General features: G+C 40.9%; 1 protein-coding gene across 2 annotated transcripts in view; it reads left to right on the top strand.

The window, feature by feature from the left end:
* The window catches only part of MYO5B (myosin VB), a 367,788-nt gene that overhangs the window by 258,344 nt on the left and 92,961 nt on the right, over nucleotides 1-16,483 (top strand). For both annotated transcript variants that reach the window (XM_048851019.2, XM_048851021.2), the window contains exons 18-19: nucleotides 13,726-13,837; nucleotides 15,508-15,719. In XM_048851019.2, coding sequence (XP_048706976.2) covers nucleotides 13,726-13,837; nucleotides 15,508-15,719 — 324 coding nt within the window. The remainder of the gene's footprint in view (nucleotides 1-13,725; nucleotides 13,838-15,507; nucleotides 15,720-16,483) is intronic.

The raw sequence follows: 16,483 nt of genomic DNA, 5'->3' as shown, positions 1-16,483 counted from the left end.
AGTACGTGCCGCCAGCGAGCCACGTGGTAGTGTTCTGAAGCACAGCAGATGGATCTTGGTTCTGTGACTACACTGATCAGCTGGCATAAATACTCACCTGGAGCAGATGGATCTCTGAATCTATGGTTGCACGTGGGCTCTCTTAGTGGCTTCAGAGATTCTCTGTTCCCAGTGATTGAAGAAGAGAATTGATTACCACCACCCCCCAACAGAGATCCCTTGTATAAGGCCTCATTTCTCCAGTTTTGCACTGGGTGTCCAGCATTAGGCCCATACAGTCTAGTCTATAGAGTCTTTAGATGCGTTTATCTACTTGAAAAAGATATAAAAATTATTTATTTGTATTGGAACTTCAGTCGTGCCTAAAGACTCAGACAGAGATCAGGGGTCCCCTGTGAGAGGCACTATACACACATGACAGCTCTTGCACTGAAAAACTCACAAGGCAAAGAAAGCTTTATCCTCATGTCAAACGGTCTTGTAGTGGCTCAAGAGCATGATACCAAACTCAGGGCAGGCTGCAAGGAAGCAATGCACAAGCCCTCAGATTGGTGGTGAGTTCTATACGTAGATTTCACCAACCAATTATCAAGTTTAAACTCTTCAGACACTGTGCCAGCCTTACCATGGAGTCACAGATAGTCCCTTGGGTACTCAGTCTGTCTTGCCACCCAGGTAAGTTTACCTTTGTGACACAGATGTTCCTTTACACCAAAAATCACAGCAATATTTAGGTTACTCCCAGTCCCAAAGGACCAGTCATTTACCCCAGGTCAGTTGCACTTTAGCTCTCACACCAAAGACAATGCTTTTAGCCAATCCTGTAATAAACTATCTAAAGATTATTATATAGGAAAAAGAAACAAGAGATATTTACAAGGTTAAAGCAAGTAAACATATATTTGCAAATGAGTTACACTCAGGTATCAAAAGGTAATAGAAGCTTCTGTAATAAGCAAGCTTTATATGTCCTTTAGGGCTAACTCCAGCTAAGCAGCTGGGGATCCCTTGGTTATGCCTAGAAACCTTGCCCAACAGAGTCCAAGAAGCAATGGTATACAGTTTCTCCTTAGGGGACTTAGGCGTTTTTATTTTTTTATTCCCTTTCTCCCTCCCCTCTCCCCCTCCCCCCCCACTTTAAGCTGAAAACTCAACTAATGGGAGGAATTCTCTTGCAAGACTCATCTTAAAGGGGGGGGGAGTAAACAACAAAGTCTTTTGCCCTCTTTAATGTTCCACTCTAGTTTGTCTGTCTATGGGCCTTCCTTGTCGGACAGGACATAACACCTTTTGTTGGAGACCAGCATTTCACACTAGTTAATGTCTCCCTCCTGTCTGCTGATTTATACAGTTACAGAGGCTTACAATGCAGACACTGACATAGTACCCTACAATATAGGATACAGATACTATAACTGAGATTAATATATGCAGCAGCTCACAAGCATTCAATAAAGTCTAAACACATTCTTATAATGATAATGCCTATTTTAACAATGCTAATACACGGGTGAGCCAGACAGGTTCCAGCTGTGTATTTGTCAGCATTCCACTGAGCTGGCACCTGGTCTGCCAGCGTCACAACCATATGGCTGGACAGTTGCGATTTTGGTTTTGAGCACTACTTTCCCACAGAGTCGTGGCGGATAATTTTTTAATGCATGGAGCACCCAAATCTTCCTCTTGTCTGACGTTATTGGTCTACTAAAGAGGTGCAAGACTAAGCAGCTCTTCGGGTTTCAATCCTCTCCAGTTTAGGGTCCAGGACACTTACGATACGTCTACACTGCAATTTGGAGCGAGCCCCTCCTTAGGCTTCTGAGCCTGAGCTCCAGCCCAAGCTGCAATTTGAAAGCACTGTCTATACAGCTGTTCTGTCGACCTGGGCTGGCAGGCTCGCTCCCACTTGCTCCAAAATGCTGTGTAGACATACCCTTAAGGGACAATGTGAGAATTTTGTTCCTTGCTGCGACCTTAACATTTCTGGAAGGTGAATATGTACAGTAGTATCTCTTTGCTATATACAAGATAGGAGCTTCAAGGTCTGCAAGTTTTTTTTTATGATCCTCGATTATAGATATTCACATTGACTGACAAGCAAAACCAATAGATTCTGTATCCTAATGAAAATCCCCTGGTAGTGAGTGATTTGTACATTTGAACTGACTGTATGAATTAATTAGGCAAATGTTACTTAAAATCTAAATCTGATACCACTGGAAATTTAATAATTTTTTATTATTTCTTTTGGTTTCAGCTTCACATGGTCACTTTCATGACTCTAAGCACAGCATAAAATCACAATGAGTTTTATAAGAGTAATACCTAGATTGCATGATTTCAGATTGAAGACATTGTCTGTGAAATAAATAAGGAAGAAGTCATTGCTAGAAGCTTGGTCTTACAACCCCTTAGTCCCAAACCTATAGGACTAAATGCCATTCGAAATAGCCATGCAAAACTTTAAATCCTTGAACTGCAAGATGTTTTCATTTCATTTAGGATTTGCAAAAATGTCTTTTAGAAATTTTCTCATACTAATAGGAGAAAAATACTAATTTTCACATTTCCATGCACAACTGAACATTTTAGAGTCATAGATCATAGGACTGGAAGGGATCTTGAGAGGTCATCTAGTCTAGTCCCCTGCACTAATGGCAGGACTAAGTATTATCTAGACTATCCCTGACAGGTGTTTGTCTAACCTGTTCTTAAAAATCTCCAATGATGGAGATTCTACCACCTCCCTAGGCAATTTATTCCAGTGCTTAACCACCCTGACAGTTAGGAAGCTTTTCCTAATGTCCAACCTAAACCTCCCCTGCTGCAATCTAAACCCATTGCTTCTTGTCCTATCCTCAGTGGTTAATGAAAATATTTTTTCTCCGTCCTCCTTGTAACAACCTTTTATGTACTTAAAACCTGTCATCGTGTCTCCTCTCTGTCTTCTCTTCTCCAGACTAAACAAACCAATTTTTTTTCAGCCTTTCCTCATAGGTCATGTTTTCTAGACCTTTAATCATTTTTGTTGCTCTTCTCTGGACTTTCTCCAATTTATTCACATCTTTCCTGAAATGTGGCAACCAGAACTGGACACAATACTGCAGTTGAAGTCTAATCGGTACAGAGTAGAGTGGAAGAATTACTTCTTGTTTCTTGCTTACAACACACTTCTGTTAATATATCCCAGAATGATGTTCGGTTTTTTTTTTTGTTTTTTTTTTGCAACAGTGTTACATTATTGACTCATATTTAGCTTGTGATCCACTATGACCCCCAGAGCCCTTTCTGCAGTATGCCTTCCTAGGCAGTCATTTCCCATTTTGTATGTGTGCAACTGATTGTTCCTTCCTAAGTGGAGTACTTTGTATTTATCCTTATTGAATTTCATCCTATTTACTTCAGACTATTTTTCCAGTTTGTCCAGAACAGGACCCAGAACTAATCCCTGTTGGACCCCACTTGTTATGCCTTTCCAGTTTGACTGTGAACCACTGATAACTACTCTCTGGGAAGGGTTTTCCAACCAGTTATGCACCCACTTTATAGTAGCTCCATTTAGATTATATTTCCCTAGTTTGTTTACTCGAGGGTTATGCGAGACATTATCAGAAGCCTTACTAAAGTCAAGATATACCACATCTACCGCTTCCCACCCCCCAATCCACAAGGCTTGTTACCCTGTCAAAGACAGCTATTAGGTTGGTTTGACATGATTTGTTTTTGACTGGCTGTTACTTATCACCTTATTATTTTCTTGGTGTTCACAAATTGATTGCTTAATTATTTGCTTCATTATCTTTCCTGGTACTCAAGTTAAGCAGACTGATCTGTAATTACCTGGGTTGTCCTTATTTCCCTTTTTATAGACTGGCACTATATTTGGCTTTTTCCAGTCCTCTGGAATCTCTCCCATCTTCCATGACTTTTGGAAGATAATCACTAATGGCTAAGATATTTCCTCAGCCAGCTCCTTGAGTATTATAGGATGTATTTAGTCAGGCCCTTGTGACTTGAAGACATCTAACTTGTTTAAGTAATTTTTAACTTGTTCTTTCCCTATTTTAGTTTCTGATCTTACCTCGCATTCACTATGTTAGATGTCCAATTGCTACTAACCTTTTTGGTGAAAACTGAAAAGTCATTTAGCACTTCTGCCATTTCCACATTTTCTGTTATTGTTTTTTCCCAACTCATTGAGTAATGGGCATACCCTGTCCTTGGTTGTCTTCTTGCTTCTATTTGTAGAATGTTTTCTTGTTGCCCTTTATGTGTCTACCTAGTTTAATCTCATTTTGTGCTTTGGCCTTTCTAATTTTTTCCCTATATACTCGTGTTACTTGTTTATAGTCATCCTTTGTCATTTGACCTAGTTTCTACTTTTTGTAGGACTCTTGTTTGAGTTTCAGATCATTGAAGATCTCCTGGTTAAGCCAGGGTGGTCTTTTGCGATATTTCCTATCTTTCCTATGAAGTGGGATAGTTTGCTTTTGTGCCCTTAATAATGTTTCTTTGAAAAATTGCCAACTCTCTTGAACTGTTTTTCCCCTTAGAGTTGCTTCCCATGGAATCTTACCTACCAACTCCCTGAGTTTGCTAAAGTCTACTGTCTTGAAATCCATTGTCTTTATTGTTTTCCCTCCTACCATTCCTTAGGATCATGAACTCTACCATTTCATGGTCACTTTCACCTAAGCTGCCTTCCACTTTCAAATTCTCAACCAGTTCCTCCTTATTTGTCAAAATCAAATCTAGAACAGCCTCTCCCCTAGTAGCTTTCTCCACCTTCTGAACTAAAAAATTGTCTCCAATACATTCCAAGAACTTGTTGGATAATCTGTGACCTGTTTCCCATCACCACAAAGTCTTGTGCTTTGGATGATTTTGTTAGTTGTTTAAAAAAGCCTCCTCCTTCTCTTCTTCTTGATTTGGTGATCTGTAGTAGACCCCTACCATGATTGTTTTTTGTCCTTACCCATAGACTTTCAGAAAGCCTGTCTCCTATTTTCATCTCAACCTCAGTCCAAGTGTATACATTTGTAATATATAAGGCAACATTTCCTTGTACATCATGTTGGCAAAATATATTTTGCTGACATTTCATTACAAGGGGTATTTCCAGGAGTGAAATGTCTTGGAAAGAAATAGCCGATATTTTGACATTAAATTTTTTGCTTTTGTCACTGTGGCACTCCCATAGTCACTACTCTGGATAGGTTTTATTTGTACCATGACTTTTCACCCAGTTCTTAAAAAGTTGAATACGGTTTTTCAGTGTTCTGCAGACCATATAAAGAAAATAATAAACTCAACTATAAGAGAGAGCTTGGCAGTTCCCCTATCTTTGATATAGGATATGCTTTGCTGTATTTATCATTTTCATGAAACACTGTGTTCTGCAAGTATTTGATGTAAAATGAAAATGTATCATCCAATTTGAAATGCTATTCGGTAGTTAAGAAATATGTTCATTATTATGTACATAAACCACTGTGATGAATGCGCTGTCCTAGAGAAATGAATGGTGTATCCATCATCAGCTTTTATGTTTAAAGTATGGAACATGTCTCTCCACTATAAAACCATTTGTCTTCTTTTTAGAAGCTGGTTACAATGAAGATTAATCTAGAAACAATAAGAAGTTGAAGCAATGTATTGCTCCATCAACATTAACAAAATACTCTTTTAGGAATCTTTGAACTTGAGAACTTTATAAGATTATATTTTATCTGTCAGTTGTTCTCTTATCCTCTCAGCGTTTAAGTATTAATGACACCCAGTTATTAAGAGTACTACTGAATCCATGGCTAATACTGGTGGCTTGAATGAAGTCAAGGCCCCGGCAGATTCAGAATGCTCAGTTGTAGTATATTTTTAAGAATTCTGTATATGGTCAATTTGTGAGTGCATGGAAGGAGGCATGGTCTAGTGATTTAAGCATGGATCTAGAAAACAGCTCTGACTCGGGGGCACATCTCAGAACCATCTGGTTCAGTTTTCATGCTATACAATCTATTGAAGGTACTTTTATCCTTTACCGTAGTATCTGAGTGCCTCACAGTCTTTACAACACCCCTGTGAGATAGGGAAGTACTATTATCCCCATTTTACACATACAAAACTGCAGCACAGATGGACCAAATGACTTGCCCAATGTCATATGGAGAGTTTGTGTCAGAGCACGGAATTGAACCTGGGTCTCCTGAGTCTCAGGCCAGCGTACCAACCACTGCAATATTCTTTCCCTGTACAACATTGCTCATGATACTTGCCTGCCACGCAGGGGGTGTGAGGATTAAATACTTACTATTTATTATTTTGCAAGTGCTTGGAACATATCAAGCACTATAAATGCCACATATTAGCAACAATTAACTTCCAGTGTTTGTTCCTTATTCTTTACCAGATAGAATTTCCCTTGTTCAGAGATGAACTGAAGCTCTCATATCCAGTCTGCTGCAAATTTTGGTAATGGGGAATTTGTATTTGACTCTCCAAGCCTGTCCCAGTAGGCTTTCATCCCAGTTTAGTTCCAAAACTGGAATTGGCCTGTTTTCTGGCTGAGGAGATGAGAGAAATCTTCTTGTATTTCTGCTACTTTGGACCAAAATATTGCAAGAACTATTTTATTTTTGGCACCATCAAATCTGAACACCCGCTCCTCACTTGACCTTCACCACAAACTCTAAACCCCATCTCCTCAACCCAATTCTATCTTTTGGTATAGGGTATGTCTACATTAGACACCTTTGGCTGGCCCATTCCAGCTGACTCAGGCTTGTGGGGCTTGGGCTGAATGGGCTGCTTAATAGTGGTGTAGGCATTTGGACTCAGACTGCAGCCCAAGTTCTGGGACCCTCTCACCTCACAAGCTCCTGGAGCCCAGGCTCCAGCCCAAGCCTGAACATCTATACTGCAAGTCACTTAACCCGCGGCTGAGATTGAGTCAGCTGCCATGGTGCCTGCTGCAGGTTTTTAATTGCAGTTTACGTATACCCTTAACTTCTCCTCCTAGTCTGGACCGGACACTTTTGTTTGTATTAACATGCCTAGATAGCTTTACAGTGATGACAAAAATACAGAGTGAAAGCTCTCCTCTGCCTTCATTTGTCTCCCTACTTCTGGTCTCCAAGTTCAATTTCTTGGAAGAATTTGTTTTCAGCTCAAGATCTACTAAATAGCATGCCTCAACTCAGCCATTCCAACCTAGATGGAAGCCCTACATTGCCAGTGACAGACATGTCAAAGAGGATTTGATTTTTTTCCCTTAATCACCAGGAATTTGTCTTGAGGTTTCTCCTTCAATAAACAAAGTCAGAGATGTACGGGTTTTGATGTCAAGGATTTCAATTAGTTGAACTCATACCTAATCCGGGGAAATTGCACTGAAATTTTCCTATGAAATGTAACACAAGAACGAGTGAATTTATTTTGAACAATCGTGGACCAAAACAAGTGATTGTCCAGTGTGATTTGAGTCTGGCATTTTAGACTAAACCCAGAAATTGGGGATTAACACAATTCTGTCAGCACTGACTGAATAGTAGGATTCACTTGAGCAATTGAATTCCTCATCTAGGACAGTCTGTGATGCATCCATGAGCTATGGCCGGTGTCTGCAAATATTCCGATGCTTTCAAATTCATTCTCTTGGACTAATTACCTTCAGGAAAAATAGTAAAATCTTCTCAAGAATAGTGATTAGTGTTGCCAATGCTTAACTGGTTATTTTAAATATTCACCTTTTATGGCTTATGAAATACATAGAGCCATCCTTCCTTTAAAATAATTATATATAATCTATACCTTTAAGGAAGGATGTCTCTGTGTGTATATGTACATGCATATAAAAAAAATTTGGAATCTGACTTCTGACACACATGAACTGGTCCTTTAGAATTCTGAGATCAGTTCAGCCATATATATTACCTCATCTAGTCAGAAGCCATTTTGGTTCTCACTTAAATATTCCTGAAATTTCACTTCTGCTTTTTTGTTCATCTGAGCTGTCTATTACGTAATGCAATTTTGTGCCGGTTTTGTGTAATATCACAGCTGCTAAACTTTACAGACATTAAACATTTATAATTGAAATGTTTCAAGGGCATCCCTGTGTACAAAATCATTTTTCATAATGTGCCTTTCTCTGCCTTGCAATGTCTTCAGAGAAACATGATCTGTAAATTAATTTGGCTACAGGTAGTACCCTAAACACTCTCCCCCTTCCCCTTTTTGCTTGCTTTGTTAGGTGAACATTTTCACACTCATATTCTAGGGAATAGATCTGGGCATTAGATCCATGGATAATTTCAGGCAGCACTAATCGGATGGTTTAATAATTAATCGAAAGGCAAATCTTTTCTGCTGTGGCATGGTAACACAGAACAAGATGAGCTATATCCTAGCCTGCTGTTTCAAAAGTAATCCATGGCAAAAATTATTTCGACTATGCATCCCACATGTCCCAAAGAGTCATAGTTCCTGAACAAAGTTTACTGTTTGATCTTTTTTGTGTTCTACAGTGTTAAGCAAGGTGGATCTCTTCAATGGATTATATCATATGGCACTGGAGTGTCTCCATTAGGAGTGTCACCCTTAGGAGAAGAAAACATTCAGCCTATACCCAGTCAACTATTTGTACATTGCAATAACACAACAGTTATTAAGAGGGTTTTTTTTCCAGAACAGCACAACTCCTATTATAGTTACTTCTGCAGTTCAGTTTATAACAAATAACCCATCAGAGATGCAAACAAACAAAAACAGCCATGTGCATTGTCTTTTTTTCTTTTCTCTCCCCCCGGGAATTTTTTTTAATGTGCTAGACAGATCTTTTTAATACCAATTTCAGGCTGCAGAGAAATGAAATATTGTGGTAAATTATAAAAGTGGGGATTTTCCATTATTCAACTCCCAGACTGGCAAGTTGTGGGGGAGTATTGAACACAGTTCCACCCAAGTCGCATTGCTGATAATTTAATCACAGGTATAATGCCCAGTTGGAGAATTTCTTGGCAGTTGTTGACTGGAGGTAAAGCTCCCAGGCCAAGATCTTCAGAGGTATTTAGGCACCTAATTCCCCTGAAATCAGTGGAAGTCAGGAACCTAAATGCCTTTGAGGAACTGGGCTCTAATGATCTCACTGGGGTCAGGATTTTGCCCCAGGTGCCTTAACTTAGCTATTGCTTAATTCCTAGGTTGCTAGATACTTAACTGGGAAAGGAGGAAGATCAAACAAATCTTGAGGCAAAGCACAATCTTCCAATTTGTAGGGTTTGGACAGACTGCTGTGTTGAACATCGAGAAGGGGCTTTGTGCACGCCCAGCAGTCTGGACATACACAAGTTTCAGGATTGGGGCCCTTGCAAGTTCTGCCACCCTTTTATTGGAGTGCTTAAGTTTTTTGAACCAGAGGTACTTGGGGTTGGCCTGTGGTGCATTATTTTAACAGGATCAGTGATTCTCTCTTCCCTGTTTGTTTAGCTGACAGACATTCTGTCCATTTGGGAGCTGTCTTAACTCACATCTGTGAGTATGTAAAGTCTGAGGTTGCTCATGCTTGATCTCAGCCCAGAAATGAATGTCTTAGGAAAGTTTGAGAAAAATCAGTTTGTCTATTTATTTTTTTCAACTGTACCAGCAGGAAGGGAAAACACACTTTCACCAGTAATTCCAGTCAGAATTGTTGCCATCACATAACCAGAGTGGAAGCTAAGGACTTCAGACTAGTTTCTTTGATGACATTCACTGTCCTTGTTTTCTCTAGGAAAAAAGTTGTGTTGTTACTTTGAGTTAGCTGACATGGTAACTAACTTGAGGTAAAAATCCTAGTCAAGACAAGCACTTGCACGAGTGCTCTAAAAATAGCTGTGTAGACCGTACTTTGAAATGCAGCTTGGGCTGGAACTCAGGGTCTCAAGCTCCCCTCCAGGGCTTGAGGCTTGAGCTGGAGTTCAGGCTCTGAACATCTACATAGCTGGTTTTATAGCACTAGAGCAGCGGTTCTCAAACTGTGGGTCAGGACCCCAAAGTAGGTCCCGACCCCGTTTTAATGGGGTCTCCAGGGCTGGCGTTAGACTTGGTAGGACCCGCCACCTGGGGCTGAAGCCTAAGCCCAAGGGCTTCAGCCGTCAATGGCCAGGCTCATGTTCCAGGCCTTCTGCCTGGGGCTGAAGCCCTTGGGTTTTGACCCATCTGCCCAGAGTGGTGGGGCTCAGGCTTCGGCTTTGGCTCACCCGCCCGGGGTAGCAGGGCTCGGGCAGGCTCAGACTTAGGTCACCCCTCCTGGGGCCATGTAGTAATTTTTGTTGTCAGAAGGGGGGGTCACAGTGTAGTGAAGTTTGAGAATCCCTGCACTAGAGCAAGTCCCACTAGCATAACTCTGTAGACGGGGCTGGGAGACTTCTCTCCAGATGTAGTGTAGACATGCCGCAGGTGGTTTTACAAGAGGTCTTAAATTTAAGCTAACTTCTTTAACTGCTCCTCCCTCTGAAAGTCTTGTAAAAGCAACTGTGAAATTGCTGTATCTTATTGCAGCTGTCCTTAACCGAGCGTGTAAAAGGCTTGACAATGGAGCATTGCCCACCAATGAAACCAACCTTGTGCACCCCATCTGTCAGTTCCTCACATTAATGTCTCCATCCCTTCTGACAACTTGCCCCTTTTGCAGAAAACACCCTCTCCTCCTTCAGACTGACCCTTTCTCCTTCAACCCCCTCCCCAAGACCCACTGCTGCAATTTTGATAAGGAAAAAGCCACTGAATACTGGCAAGTTGTGGGGGAGATGAAGATAGTTCTCTCTCACTTTATATCAATAAAAAACAAGTGTATGTTTGTATATTGAAACAGAATGTATTTAACTGTGTCACTACAATTCGTAAGTCACTGGTCATCTTAGGCCCTTGGACTGTGAACAAATGACTTCTATAGGCCTACTCATGCTTTTGAGTATGTGTGTAAGTGTTTTCAGGTTGCAACCTTAGACTGTAAATCCTTTGGGAGGGAGACCATGCATCTTTGTATGTGTTTATACAATATCCAGCCCATTAGGGTCCTGATCTTGATATAGGACTTCTTGAATCTACTGCAATATAGATGTTTGTATTAATATTCTACATGCAGAGATACAAGCTCCATGGATCTAAGCAGAACTATGATACTGATCTCCTTTGCAAAGCACGTTGGAATCTACGGATGCAAAGCATTATATAAGAGCTCGGCATTAACTCAGCCTTAAGGTTGCCTTCCTCAGTTAAATCCTCTGCAGTTGTTAAGGTATTTCAGCTGGGGCAGGGAAAGCCATTTTTAGTAATGCAAGTGCAACATCCTGATATGAACATCTGGGTAAATATGTGCACCCATGTGGGTGGAGGTGGGGTGAAAATAGCTAACATAAACTCAAATCTTTAAGCCTGTTTTGCACAAACTTTCCAGAACAAGTCACCTGAGACAGAGCGTTGACAATTTCCATCCCAAAATTTCTTTGAGAAATAGGCTAGCGATAAAGGCAGGCTAGAATGGAAAATTCAGTGCTTAACTGTGGTGAGCAGTAGACATTTTCACTATTCCAGATGGATTTTATTGCAGAGAATTATAGAAAATATTGAGGAACACTTTTCTTTAAAGCCATTTTCCATCATATTTTTTACTTTGGTTTACAAACACCCATGGCAGCTTGGTACAGAAATGTATTTCACAGGGGGCGGGGGAAGGAGGGTTTTTTTTCTGTTGCTTATGTGCAGTTTTTTTATCGGCTGGGGGGGTCACTCAGAAGCGTTGTGCTACTGGCATTTTTGTGTTCAAAATTGGGCCCTGGAATGTTTCATTTTGGGGGGGCGGAAAAAGCAGAAAGAATTGCTTGGTTTTTGCATGTATATAAAAAAGCATAGATCAACTTCTGGGTGCACCAACATGGACAGACTTCTAAACTCTCAATTCTTATTTCATGTATTCCCACTTTAAGAGTCCTTTGTGGTGCCAGAGCAATAGAAAGTGGCCGTAGTGTAAATGAGACTCAGGCCCATAGCATGTTTGCTCAAGTTTAGGCAGAAGTCTGGCATTTTGGAGTTCATTCACTTCTTTTCCTGGATGTTCCTTTGCATATGTTTAAAATAATTTTAGCAGCACTGGAAATGTCTGGCATTTTCACCAAAAACCCTGGTTTTGATAGGTCCATAACTCAGCTGTTTTAGTTCAGAGTGAATCAATTTCAGAATCTAATATGCCCTCTAAATCTCATAGAGATGGCAGGAGATGCCTTTTCCTAGCAGTAAAATATAGTGCTCTGATTTCTTGAATTACAGCTCTGCCACGTTTAGAGACTTCATTGCTTGTGGTGCAGAGCCTTCCAAACATCTAATAACAGCCATGAAAGTAGCCAAATTCGAGCATGTGCCTTAAAGGCCTGAACTCTCAAAAGGAGAAGATGAACAGGTGAAGTGTTCTAATTTATATGCATCAGAGTTTGGAAACAAAAGCCAGGCAAGAACTACGTTCAATGTGTTCCATGCCATATACTGTGTTTGTTTTTTAATTTCTCCTCAAAATATGCACATAACTCATGTCAACATCTATAGAAAATACCCACATGTGTCCAGGGGCAAAACTGTTCTTGCTCTTAAGTGATTTCATTGGAATGCAGTAGACTGGTGGCAAGGGGAATAGAACTGAAGTGTTCCTCAGTGGTTCCACTCCAAACCACGGTCTTAGCAAAGGAGCTTATGGGAGTGCAGATAAAAGAAGAGGTTGTATAGCAAATCTGGATTGATGATAGACAAAATGCATACAGTCAGAACAAATCATGACAAACTTCCGTAGGGCTCAACCTCACTCAGGCCAAGCACTCATCAATCTGAATCAATTCCCAGCCTAAGGACATGCAGGATCAGGCAACAAAATATCTGCAGAAAAATATGTGAAAAAAAAAAATGGAAGTCCAATGGTGAGATAGTGGCAAGTGTGATTAGAAGAGGTTGTAGGCCCAATCTATATATAACAAAATCCTTTGGCATTTTCAGACAATGGTTACCTCAGGTGGTTGACAGTCATGTGTCATGACGTTCGGTGCAATCTGATTTGTCTTATTTTACATATGTCTCTCAATGTGGGGTACTTTTTTGGCTGCATGGTATTTTCATAAATCCCTCTCATGCAGATACTGTAATTTGTAGTTCCACAGTCCTGCTGTGGCAATGCTTTCTGGTTAGAAGGAGGAAAGGTTCTCATGGTTGTTCGTGCATCGTCAGCACCAAATTGAATGTGTCTGTGTCATAGTCAAGTATGAAACTTTCTAGAGCACTTAAAATTAGAGAGGAGCCTTAACATTTAGATCCAAATTAGAGTTAGGCTGCCAATTGCATTCAACACCAAATCAGGGCCGAGATTGAGGTTCACATGAATGGTGCAGAAATCTGGCTAGCTGTTCTTGTGATACTTTGGTCTCAACTGATGTAAATCTTTCCAGAACACCCATCCTCCTTTGTTCATTTTAAATGCACCTAATCCAGTACAAGTTGGGAGGGAGGGGGGAAGGACCTTCCAACCCAGTCCAGAACCAGCAGGGGGTTGGGTTCAGACCTGATTTTAAACCCCACTCTCCCTCTCTCTCCTCCAAATGTGAAGAGGTTTGTATTCGAGGTTTGGTTTATTTAAGCTCTAAGTCTAAACATTAGCTAAATAAATGAAACCCTGTGCCCTGTTTAATTTTATCTGTGCTTTGCTTTCAGGTGGTCCTACCATGACTTTTTCAATAGGTATCGAGTTCTTATGAAAAAGGGGGAGGTCTCTAAAAATGACAAGAAGTTGATCTGTAAAACACTTCTGGAAAACCTCATTAAGGTGAGCTGGGATTGAAGCTTCAGAAACAATCATTCAAGCACAGAAGCTGTTGACACTGATAATATCTCAACTCACCTTCCCTTCCTCCCCATTTGCCTGCTGTGGCTGAAAATGCTGGTGTGCCCCTGGCACTCAGGAGTGTCTTCCAAAGTCAAACCATCTCAGAAGGAATAATGAGACTAAATGAGACATGGCATGAGATTGATTGATTGCATTCAAGCTGAAAAAGCCTTTTTTCTGCAATTGAATTCCACAGCTCGTTCGTGGACAGTAGATGATAGTGAGTTACTATCCCCACAAAACCCATTCCTTTTCCTTCTTACTGACGATTGGAATAAAATCCTATGCACACAGCATGAGGAATCCCAGTCAAGAGGACAGAGTGGCCAAAGGGCCTCTCTCTCATTGCACAGAGACCCCCACAGCCAGTCACCAATCACCTTTTCGTACAAATGATGAAGAGAAAATGTCTGCTGAATGGGAAATTCTTAATGGTTACATACTGTGAGAACAGTCTAGACACTGAGATTTCTTTTCCAATTATTAATTTGTTCTGTCCTTTTTTAAAAAACAAAATTTAACAAGCTCTAGCTGAGGGAGGTTCAGTTTGTTATTACTCAGGCTCCTTGGGGACCATTTGAGTTCATTTTTTAATTTAAGGATATTTTCCAATGATTTTTTTTCTCTGTGATTAAATTTTTATTTCTGAGGCCTTTTTTGTTGCTGAGGCCTCTGACAGGTTGGCTGGTTGTTTTCTTGGGGCCCCGGTCCTCCTTCAACTTTATTCACTGACACGTCCTGTTGACATCAGTGGGTCTGCTCACAGTGGGTAAAGTTAAAGCACATGCACACCTTTGCAGGATCGCAGCCTTGACTTTTTTTTTCTAAAGAGGTGATCTAAAGTTGCAAAATGCAGCTTTCGCATCCAGATTTTGAACATATGCTCAGTTTATGGGTTTGGCTTAGCCTGTTTATAAGGAGTGGGGCCACTTTTAGAGTGTTGACACAGATCTGGGTTCAGATTTTGGCACTCCTCTCATTTCCCACACAAGTTTGGGAGTCTTGAGCTGGAACCAAAATTTCAGAGCCAATCTCTTAAGTTTTGTCAAAATGGAGGAAAACAAGCTTTTGTTTTTCACCCTATCAGAGAGGATAACATGCCAAGAAAGTGTTTGCATCTAGTTTGCATATTCATTGACTAGAAATACAGAAACTGGAAACAGAAAGGACCAAGGTCCAGCAATGCCCATGCCTTACCTCATGCAGTTGTGATATTACATGAAGAATGCCCCTAGATCTGAAAACACCATCGGTTTTCCAGAGCAAGGTGACAAACCTTCATGGTCCCTGCTAATGCCTAGTTAGGACAAATCCCAGTAAGTTGCAAAACTCCCATTGACTTCAGTGGGACTGGGATTTGGTCCTTAACCCTTGTCAGCTGTTAGTGCAAATATGTGAAAATCGGGATTGTTGGGTTAAAAGAGTGAGCTTCGGCTTTATATACTGAAACTGGTACTGTGGGGATAAAGTTTGTTTAACCCAGTTGAATGGATATGGGAATTGAACTGGTAAATTTTATTCACTCTTGTCATCCTTATATACACTTACTCAGCATAGGCTCCTCAGGAAAATGTTTGTCTTAACTCAGTTTCCCTTATGCTTTTGAAAAGGATCCTGACAAGTTCCAGTTTGGACGTACCAAGATCTTTTTCCGTGCGGGACAGGTGGCATATCTGGAGAAACTGCGGGCAGATAAATTCAGAGCTGCTACTATCATGATACAGAAGACAGTGCGGGGCTGGCTGCAGAGGGTGAAGTACAGAAAGATGAGAAATGCTGCAATAACAATCCAGAGGTATACACGAGGACACCTGGCTCGCAGGTAAGCATCATCCCTAGAGAATGACTAGCTGGGAACTACAGAATGGTGAAGAGTTCCAGCTCTCTTATTAGAACTACTCAATCATCTGATACCCCTTGTGTTATGAAACCTGGGTACATTCTTAGATTCCAAGGTCAGAAGAGACCATTGTGATCATCTAGTCTGACCTCCTGCATAACACAAGCCATAGAACTTGCCCAAAATAATTCTTAGAGCAGATCTTGATATCACAGGTACATGATCTGCCTTATCTTCAGAAGCGCTAAGCACCTGCAGTTGCCATTGACTTTATAGGGAGTTGCAGGTGTCCTGTACCTCTGAAAATAAAGCCCATTCTGTGTGTATGTAGACCATGGACAGTGTGGTGTAGCTGTAAGAATAGGGGCGTGGGAATCAGAACTCCTTGGTTTTGTCCCCAATTCTACCTGTGATTTTTGGAAAGGTCCCCTAAATTCTTTTGGCCCTGTCTGCTCTCTTTCATGTTTAATGCACTGTTTTACTGGTGTTGCACCTGTGTGTTTGTGTGTAGTGAAAACATGACTTGAAATGTCACCTGGTAGAGCTCACGGCAGAGAAGATTCAAGGATTAGAGATGCTGCTGGAGACAATGATAGAATTCAGGCAGGGATTTGAAGGTATAATACAGGAGAGGAGGTGATAGACAACCCAAGTTTTGCAGACACCTGCCAAACAAAAGGACTTGAAGGATGGACGGCCAGAAGAGAAGGATGATCCATGGAAGAATGTGACTACAGGGACAGGTC

This window comes from Caretta caretta, chromosome 5 (genome assembly GCF_965140235.1).
Source record: "Caretta caretta isolate rCarCar2 chromosome 5, rCarCar1.hap1, whole genome shotgun sequence".
Lineage (NCBI taxonomy): Eukaryota > Metazoa > Chordata > Testudines > Cheloniidae > Caretta > Caretta caretta.
The sequence above is the reverse complement of the archived record's forward strand: the minus strand, read 5'-3'. Positions and strand labels throughout refer to the sequence as shown.